The sequence below is a fragment of the Anopheles aquasalis genome, chromosome 2 (genome assembly GCF_943734665.1).
Source record: "Anopheles aquasalis chromosome 2, idAnoAquaMG_Q_19, whole genome shotgun sequence".
Classification (NCBI taxonomy): Eukaryota; Metazoa; Arthropoda; class Insecta; order Diptera; family Culicidae; genus Anopheles; species Anopheles aquasalis.
The window spans coordinates 89,845,647-89,855,930 of NC_064877.1; the positions used below are offsets into that span (position 1 = coordinate 89,845,647).

At 44.8% G+C, this 10,284-nt stretch overlaps 1 protein-coding gene across 1 annotated transcript; it reads left to right on the forward strand.

The window, feature by feature from the left end:
- Positions 1–5,792: 5,792 nt before the first annotated feature.
- LOC126569613 (tektin-2) lies at positions 5,793–7,266 on the forward strand. The gene is made up of 3 exons (XM_050226834.1): positions 5,793–6,496; positions 6,562–6,784; positions 6,844–7,266. Exons 1-3 carry the CDS (start codon positions 5,853–5,855, stop codon positions 7,264–7,266), a joined length of 1,290 nt encoding a protein of 429 aa, XP_050082791.1. The 5' UTR covers positions 5,793–5,852.
- The last annotated feature ends 3,018 nt before the right edge of the window (positions 7,267–10,284 follow it).

Consider the following 10,284-nt stretch of genomic DNA (forward strand, 5'->3'; position numbering starts at 1 on the left):
ATCTTGCGGTAAGCAGTCCGGTTCCTCAGTATGCAAGGGGACCTACTTCATCCATTCAACCGTTCCAACCGACATCAGGCCATGGACAAGCATTTTCACATGTTACTGGCTAATTCTTTCTATTCGTACCATAGCCGATTGCCAATCGAACAGAAGAAATCGAAAGTACCCTTGCTCTCTCTCGCACTCCTCAGCTCTTCGACATCTTCAACTGCAAAACCGTTAGATGTGTTAGAATGGCCATAGTCGGGCGGCTTAAGTTGCGATCCTATTCCAGACTTTCTTTTATTTCCTCGAGCTAGCGCCCCTGCCCCCAGACACTCGGTATAACCGTTTGAATGTCAGACGACACGCTTACGACGGCTCGGAAGGATCAACGCTTGATGGAGCGCCGCTGCTACAGTTTATTGCTGACAGTGATTCAAGTATGATCAATATTTCTCTCGTTGCATAATTTCGCATTTTCCTTGCGCATTGAGCGTTCTTGCATAGCAACGGACGGAGGAAAGCAAACCTCATTATTGAATCTGATTTATGAGTTGATGTTCGCTGAGTGATTGAGTAATTGACCGTGTGGTGCGCCTATCGCCGTGGGATGGGGCGCGTGGGATCGCGGGACCACTTGCATCGCGGCACAAGGTGGCCAACGATTAGCTTGCTATGGTAATTGTACAACCGATTCCATCCCTTCTAATACAATTTGCTGTTTGCTGGAAACATCAACGAGACACCCAGGTCTGGCTGACAAATTTTACCAACTGCACCATAGCTGGACCACCATGATGGCCACTGGCACCGCTCTTGGGGTGCGTTTAATTGAAATTGAAAACCCGTTCCTTGCCGATTGATATCTGCACTCGGCGCTCTACTGCAGCTTCAACGACTTATAAAGACGAACAGGCTCCTTCGACCTCCTGGTTTGCTCCGGTCTCTCTTTCTCTCTCTCTCTCTCTCTCTCTCTCTCTCTTTCATCCTCTCGATTGTGAGCTGAGCTGGAAAAGTGGTCTAGCAGGCGGTCCAAACATGAATCTCTAGTAATGTAGACGGAAAACCTGTGTGCCGTACTCGATCGAAGGCAATCGAAATGGGTAATCTAATTTTTCTTTTAATTACTGCTACAATATAATTAACTCGAGACCTCGCCACTCGCACGCCGTATCTTTATTGGATCGCAGCCGATTTGCTTTCAATTTGCAACAGGCGCCATCGTCCGGAACACCTGTGTGTGTCTATCGCGAAGGACCTGTTGTGCTGGGCAAGTGGTCAGCAACCATGCTAGGTGGCATACTCATGATATCGTGCAGAAATGGGGAACGCTGAGAGCTCAGCAATGAAGGCAATTGCTCCCGATAGGATCTCTGTATGGATTGGGCAGTGTAATGCGTGAATGTACGGAACAGAATGTCGAAAGCATTCGTCGCCTGAGCATCGTCTACCGATTTATTCAAGGCGACTAATGAAGCATTTAGTGTCAAATTATTTAACTTTATTAAATACATGAAATATTGCTTTTCATTCATTAACGCCTGATTTCCAAAGGATTGACTCTGCTCTGTTCGGTTATGAGTGAACTGTACATTTCTGTAAAATTTTAACATGTTGCTCGACTTACAATATTTAATTATCGTTCTTATTTAAAAAGAAGAAAAAATCAATAAGAAACGAATTATGTTATTTATAATGCAGATTGCGAATCTCATTTGCTGTTTCACGAGGGATAGGATTATAATTTTATAAAAATCTTTACATAAATTATTGGCCATTGCGGTGAGTTCTATACATTGCATGGTACTTGTTCCACCTTCTATCAAATAGCAGCATATTTCTTTTCAATCATTACTATCATAAGTCTCCGATCATTCATAAATGGTTTTCTTCTTTCTTCTCTCTCTTCTGATACGTATGCATGCCAATTAACTAACCATGTTGTGGCAAAAATATTCCTCAATCCATTAGGAACCATCTATAAGATCAGTTTTAGATAACATTAGCTCGGCCTCAGGGTGCCGTTGTGATCGCACTGAGCGCACATCCTGCAACGGTAGCTACACTGCCACCAGATGGCCAGCAGGCCTGAGTTTGATCGATCTGGTAGCCAACTATGTGCCGCCAGTGATCATTAGTATCAATTCGCGAGACACTTCCCGCGTGACTATCGAACTTATCGCCTCCAACACATCGCTCGATCAAACAAAAAAATCAAACATCAACCACTCACCTACTCACCTACTCCAACGAGCGCCACTCGCTGGCCCTCTCCCAGGAGTCAAATGTCGATGTTCAATGGTGCCCTCCGAGCGCGATACGTTAAGCAAACAACACGCCTGCCCATAGCTAGCCACCGGACGCACACTTATTTTGACAAAACGCCACTAAACACAGCCTCCCCGGGAGGCGTGAATTTGATCGAGCACTTCATTCTCGGCGCTCTGTCTTCGCAGAACCTTTCAAGCCTCATGTGAGCATATATATAAGCGTGGCATGCATATAAGCATGTGAGCATATATGTGCGCGTGCGTGTGTGACTGTCTTTGACTTTGGCTTCTGTGAGACTCTTGGTAATAAATCAGTTGGCTTCACCTTTTTGACATTTGCCCAAAATCACCAGCAGTGGCACAGGCGGCCGACGCTTAGGTCGATCATCGTTGGGCCGCACCCAGTTCAGCCTTCGAGAGCGTAGTCCACAGGGCTCAAAGCCTCTAAACCACACTACTGGGTGATCATGATTAATGATCTTTCAGCTGTTCAGAGGGCTACCTCGCATGAGGTGACGTTTCGCTACACTTGCACTTTGGAGCAGGCGCGCGCGCGCAAACACCAGCATATTGGGTTTCGATTGATTGTTTAATTGCTTTTCCCAGTTCCACCAACCCACCCACTCACACGGAAGTGTGTTCGTGACGCACCTAGAGCAGTGCCTTTACTTCTATTTTTGCAATGAACTTCAAAATCGATCTGATCCGGTAAGCCTGACTGATCCGACTGATGTAGGCCCCTGCAGTAACGGTGCGCTAATGTCATGGTAACGCTTGCCACATTCCGGAAGGATTTGCACTACCTGACATGGCGCAGAAGGTGACGTTAATGGCCACTACCATCGAGAGCTCCTATAACTTGATCAATTGGAATCAACGCCCTACCATGCGCCGTCAGCGGGACAAAGAAAAACAAATTATGCGTAACTCAAGTGCCATTTACCCGGTGATAGTACATTTTACGCCCATGATAATGCATGTAACTCCGCGAGTCTGAGTTTGGCGATCAAAATCAGTGCCCAGCTGATTGTACGGAACTCTCTGCGTTTGATGTCACACTGTACTATCACCTTTTTTTGCTACTATATTGGTAGCAAGTGCTGGATCCAAACTTTCTTTTCTAGGCGCATTCGCTGCCAAGAAAGGATATAAGAGATTTATGCATCGATCTTGCAGACAAAATAAGCAAGGCGCTATAGTCGGTGTTGGTAGCAAATAACATGTTTAGTTTTAATCAAATGAAAATGCCGTTATTCACATGCATGGTCTCTTAAACACATACACTCTTTTGTATCTTTTGCACAAATAAAAAAAATCTGATCCAGAGAAACAGATGCGCATTGCGCCCTACTAAACATTTTACATTTATGATTGGAAAGAGACGAAGTGGCAAGCTCGAATACTGAGCTACCAATTTATCCCTTGGTTTAGTTTCTGTTTTTAACCTACTGTTTAACCATATATCAGTTCAAACCCCTTCACTAGATACTAGGAACATGACTCATGGTTACTGTTGAAAGGTGCAATGCAGAATTTGTTCAATAAAAAAGCTTAAAACCATACGTAAACTTAAATTAGGCGCTTCAAATATTATAACATACATGTTTCAGTCATGTTGATTGTTTGTTTTGTTCGTTTCTGCATTGCAATAGCACAGTTATTTAGTTTAAAGAACTACCGGAGCATAAACGAAGTACTCAAAAACATGGGACATATCGATAATATGCAAATTCAATAATATCTATGGCGAAGCAAATGTAGACATGATGTGCGTAATGTTGTCGAAAAATCCATGATTACATAATCGACCAACGTACGCCCATAGCTAGCAACTGGCGGTTAGAAAGTGATTGAGCGGAGCGACCACGACCCAAACGATAACTCTGGACTCCATCGAGATGGACCAAATCCACCCCTTCCGACCAATGGAGCACATTTCCCGCTGTGATGCGGAACGGTTCAAACAAACTGCTCAATCAAATTGCTGCACAACTGGACCACCGGACCAACTGCAAATGTTGGGGATTTCTTGGGAGTTGAGGAGAAAGGGGCCAAACGCACATGCTTCGCTATTTGTAGCCTTTGGCTCGTGGAGTGTGCCACCAGGCGACGAATGACAGCAGCCGCAGTTGCGGTAGCACCAACGACAGCTACGGCATGCATCATTAGCGGCAAACATGTCGATATGTGTTGGGGGGCGATCGATGGAAAATGATATCATAAGAAGGTAATCTAAGCTTGGGCGAGTGAAAGGGAAGCAGGTAAGGAGGAAAGATAAAGGGGTGACGGCCGGGCGGGTTCCGACTCAATAGCGCACAGGGTCGGTTGGCCTCGCGAGCTCGGTACGCGGCAGCTGACCAAATAGCGCCTGACCACCAGCATTTTGGAGAGGGAGTCCGTCATCAGCGAACAGTGCCCAGGTGCGTCGACCGCCTCATGGTGCGTGCTACGTATTACGCATTGCCATGCCAACGGTCGCGTGCGATTAGATCGTGTCGAGGAGAACCATTGAGCTGGATGTGACTGGATTAACAGGCTCCATGGTACCGCCGACAAAACATTCGAATCGCTTAAGGTCCAAGCTCTCTTCAGCTAATCGTCTTTCATCCCTCCACTTTATCTCTTGCTACACTAGATCCGATCGTTCACTATCTCGGGAACACTATAGGTAGCGGTGTCACATTGCTGTCCCTTCCGTTGTTGTCAACCCGAAACAAAACGCTCCGGTGACGCATCGCGCATGTCGGTGTTGTCGCCGAATAACCGATACATGCTAGCATAAACAAGGGCAATATGGTAACCATAATAAACCTGTTTTTATGTTCGGTTTGCGGTCCGCCACACTCGTTTTTCCATTACACGTGTAGACGTTCTGCGTAAGAATTGAATCCTGGAAACCGACATTGATGGTCCACAACGCTCGCTGGTAACTCCTTCGGGGGATCATTACCAAGTGGCATTGCGTGATGGAAAATCGGGGTGGAAATCCTCTCGAGCGCACTTTAGAGGTGAATTGAGAAGGTTGAATCATGTATTGGGGTATTTTCTACACCCTCCGCTGCTGCTGCTAGTGTTGAAAAATCCCAGAGAACATAAAAAGATTTATAATTTTCTCAGAAAGTACATCTATGGCTGCCACAATTCATTCCAGTAGAACACTGAGATGATTTATTGTAAGCAAACTGTGGCTATTATCGACTTCCTAACTTATCAACTGTCTACAAAGGCTAAGTACAACCCGCTCGGCGGAATTGGTTTATGGGGCGCGCGTGTTGTTTTTGGTTCGCATGTTGCTAACCTCAAAAGCTAGATATGTTGGAACGTATTTCGAGGTGTTTGATGAACACATTGAGCTCATCAGCATGCCCTAGCAATCGTTTACCATGGAAACTGGCAACGGTCGCCATGGTCCGTTTCTTCGCAACAAACAAACCAACAAGCATATCGTGGTTGATTCTTTTGCGGAATATTTTCGACTTTCAGTCTGAGGTTTTGAAGTGCTTCGTGTGGTTCTTATCAAATCAGGGTGGTATTTTTCGGTGCCGAGATTTGTGTGAATTTTTTGGTGGCAGGATATACATTTTCAACGGACGAAAGATGGCTAACAAAGCAGCAGTTACGTTTGAGAAGCCCTTGCAGCATTTGAGTCTAACGGATTGGCACTCACGATTGAACCAGTTGAAAAATGTGGCTTATGCACAGCGGTCGGATGCATTTGAGTTGAGGCACAGCGCGCGCAACCTGCGCAATGAAACCCGAATCGAGACGCACTGGGACACATATCACAACAATGATCGGCTGTCGGATCGAGTGGCCGAATTGGATCGGTGGCGTGAAACGATGCGCATTATGTTACGCCGGATTGTTGACGAGATCCAAGCGCTCAAAGAGGAGAAGGCTAATACCGAACGGGATCTAGACGCACACATCACGCCTTTGACAGTGGTGACGGAGTGCATAGGTATGCGGGACTGTCGTTTAGGCTCGGAGCTAACATATGACGATGGCGACACCGAGCTGAAGAACGAGCTGTGCATCGTGGAGAATAACCAGCGGTTGCTGCGCGACCAGAACCAGGCCGCCTGGGAGCAGCACAATCGATTGCAAGAGGTCAAGTTCAAGCTAGAGCTCGATCTGAGCGATAAGGATGAAGCCCAAGCGATCGATTCTCATCAACTGCAGGTGGACCAGCACTGCGGCGACGTTACCTTCAAGACGGATCCGACGCGCGTGCCCAGAGAGTAGGTGTATGCACCGGTGGCTCTTCTATTGATGTGGAAACATTAAGCTTTCTTTCTAACTTCAGCTCCTGTACGTACGGCAACTGGTTACAATATTGCGAGGAACTGGTAATGCTCACCGAGAATGCCCTTTCTGATTCATTCTCCATCCGCGAATCACTGTTTGCGACGCGTGAGAAAGCTCGCAACATACTTCGATCTCAGCAGGATCGTACAGCCCATACACTGCGGAAACGTATCTTCGAAACACAGAGGGCACGCAATGAACTTGAATATCAACTTGGAAAGGTTTGTTTGATAGTTTACGTGTGTCTATTTTGCTTTTACTCCTTTACTGTCACCCGTAGATGAAGGAGGAAATGGAAAAATGTGTCCGAGAGATCGAAACACTTGAACGGGCTTATGACGATAAGATAGAAGCACTGAAGGTGGTAGAAACAAGGCTGGAGAATCGAGCTCAAAGGTCAGGTATGGAGCTTTGCATTGATGATTCTTACCATGGGCTATGCGAGGAAGTTCAGAAGCTACGCGATACAATCAGAACGATGCGACAGAAGATCGACACCACCAAAACAACATACAATGGGCTGCGAGATCACGCGAACAAGATCGATCAGGATCTGCAGAACAAACAGCATTCGCTGATGACCGACATTCGTGCATTGGATCTACGCGGGCGTCTCAAGACTGGCGAGTTCGGAGGGCTACCAACACAAACTGACCGTAATATTCATCTTTCACGCATTGAAGACGAAATTCCGAAAACATAATCCTAAATCGTCATGCCTATTCTAGAATGTTTAAAATTAGTTTCTCGGCGCTTAATAACGGAACTATAAATTTATGTTACACAACGAGTACCGAGTAGTACGAATAATTTATATGAAAATTAGCATTTCACACGCTTGTTTTGATGTGCACCTGAGAGTTAATAATAATCACAATTACAAAACAGGAGCTGTTGTATGTTAAAATATATTTGTTATGTTAAGTGGCCATAATCACTTATCGTGCTGATGAAAAATACATCTGGATCGTGCGGAAATTACGATTGGCAGAATACCGATGCGAATTCCTTCACATAGCTCTAGCACATAACTTTACGCATGTTCGACTACGTGGATGGTTCGTTTGCATACTTAACACCACATGATAACAAGCAAACATCCGGTACGAGGGTGCACAACGAAGGAAATAAAACAGTAAAAAATCCCGTTACCTGATACGTGCGTGGATGCCCTAGCGATGAAGAGGGTGAAAAGTCAATCAAATGGGGAGCATAAAGCACTTCATTCATTGCTGAAGATGCTCTAACCCTTCTAACAAAATCCAGTAGAAACCACACATTTCAGCCCCAAAAATCAACATTGCGTGTGCCATCGTCCGAAATAGAAGGAAAGTGGATGCAAAGAGATGACGATTGAGTACCTCAGGTGTGTATGCGCGAGGTTTACAATAAAGTGTGAATATTTCATAATGATCAGGTTTCACTTTTGCACAAATCATGCACTGTATGAACGGCGCTTAGTAGTGACATAAATAATTTAAACATGAAACGTGCACTTGCTTGAGTGCATCGAAAATCCATGAAATCCACGCTCTACAACGAAACCTTCATTTTCATTCGTAAAGGTTCGCTGTGGGCTTAGTTGCCGGTATGCCGAGGATCGAACCCAGAACACCGCCAGTGAAAAGCCCAAAACATTCCATTCATTGCTCTACAAAAATGACCTGAAAGAAATTCCAAGAAAAACAACCAGTGCTCAGTTCATTGTGCAAAAACTTAAAATTGACCCAGTGCAGCTTTGACCTGCCGATGCTCAGGACACAATCATAGATTCGTCGGAATGCACCTTACATCTTTTCATTCTTGAATCCCGCATTGGGCATTACTTTTCGGGTTCATTCCTTTGCTTCGTGTCCACCTTTCCTGTACATTTTTCCTTTTTCAGCATTTTCTTTTCAATCCATAGAACCTGCCGAACGTAAGACCTGCACACCCAGAAATGCACCTTGTGCTAGGACCGAGGCAGAACGGTTTTGTTGCTGGGGTTTTAAGCTTTGAGATAGAGACATTTGAGCAAAGCAGTCCTGTGGTGATAGTTGGTATTCACGTAAAGAAAATATTTTTTTTTGCGGGATCTGTTTTCCATGTTTATAACATCTTCACAAAACTACTCATGTATATCGATGAAACTTATCACTAGCCGGGGCGTGCGTGTGGCATTCGCCAAAAAGCGAAGCATAGACCACCAGGTTTTGCGAAAGCAGCGTATCGGATTTTCAGTTGTTCGTAGACCCTTTGTTGTGAATTCGAAATGGCCATCGTTCTTGCCACAGCCCACCAACGGTGCTGTTGATGGTAGGTAGCCTTACGTAGGCTAGATAATATGTTTATTTGGGTTTGCTGTTTTATTATCCATCGTTTCTTACTTTCTTGGGAATGCTCATCGGATTAAAAGGAATCCTGCTATGTACAAGGATGGTCGTTCGATGGTTCAAACCAAATGTTTCCTGACGTAAGCATTCAGCTTTGGAAATTGTTTGTTATTTACACATATGAGGACGGACGAGCCATATGTTTGGCGTTGAAAAGTTGTTTCTGGTAAATAAAATATAAAATTCTGAATAAAACCATGCTATAAGCAGTTGTACCACCCTAAAATTAGTTTTATGCTCTGTTAGGGGAGTTATATTTTTGGTATATTTTTTACTATTAATTCTTTTTTATAAACCTTTAAATATATAGTTTATTGGAAGTTAAGCGTTGATTTTAATATTCATCGATTGACAAATATCACGGCAATAACGCTTTCCTGGACAGATATTCATCAATGTGTCTTCTAACCTTTGTCTTCTAACCATCATGGCACCGACTCGCGGCTCACATACGACAGGAAGCTCTATTTTGATCCTAATGTTGGACAGTTAATCTGAAGCCTGCCTAAAAACAGATTTGTCTTCACCCATTCACAGCATGGTTGTGATCTGTAGACTCCATGTAGACATAATCAAACAACGAGATACGATCTCGCGAGAACTTTTACAGTGACGTCGACGAGTTGATGGATGATGAATATCATTTTAATATTTAATTTATGTCAATTAGTGCTCAGCCACAACCATGTAAAAATAAAAGCGACGACACGGAAGACCTCTACATTGAGGATGAGACGCCTTGGGTCTGAGTGTGGCAACATCGACACATTAACTCTGAGCCGGCGATTGATAGGCATCTGGTAGACGCAGGAGCGATATGGAGCGATTATTCAGAAGGAAGTTCTGAACCATATCTACTACTACAGTCAAGACGAAAAAGAAGGGTAACAAGATCGGAAGGGATTCAGGTTGAGGGACTCCCTCCACGCGGAACGCAGCTGTGCTTACACAACGAACACCTTCTGGATCCCAGCGCTTGCCACTCAAACGGTGACCTCGTTGGCGAATGAATAAAAATGCGTTCTTCTCGATTCGGTGCCTTGGTGCGAGCTCCGGTTTTTCATAAGAAAAGGGGTCTTGAAGCGCCCAGAATGTAAGGTTCTGGATAAGTCGGCCGAATTTGGGGGAGATATCACAGCTTTGGCAGTCAGGCTATTTATCTCTGGCAACACTCACGACGGCCGTCTTACAAACCCGACAAAGCTAATACCCATCATTTTTTCATATAGCGATCGAAAGCAAGCCCACCATGTTATGAACATATTGGCGTGGGGCGGACATCACAGACCGCATGGACATTCTGGGGAAGTTTACATTTTACTATAACCCCTGGCGGGATGGTGCTTTGT

What these genes read in the sequence shown, in the direction of transcription:
- LOC126569613 (XM_050226834.1), top strand. Translation starts at nt 5,853, where the DNA reads ATGGCTAACAAAGCAGCAGTTACGTTTGAGAAGCCCTTGCAGCATTTG. An exon ending in CCGACGCGCGTGCCCAGAGA is followed by an intron (nt 6,497 to 6,561) that starts GTAGGTGTATGC and finishes TTCTAACTTCAG; the next exon opens with CTCCTGTACGTACGGCAACT. An exon ending in TTGAATATCAACTTGGAAAG is followed by an intron (nt 6,785 to 6,843) that starts GTTTGTTTGATA and finishes TGTCACCCGTAG; the next exon opens with ATGAAGGAGGAAATGGAAAA.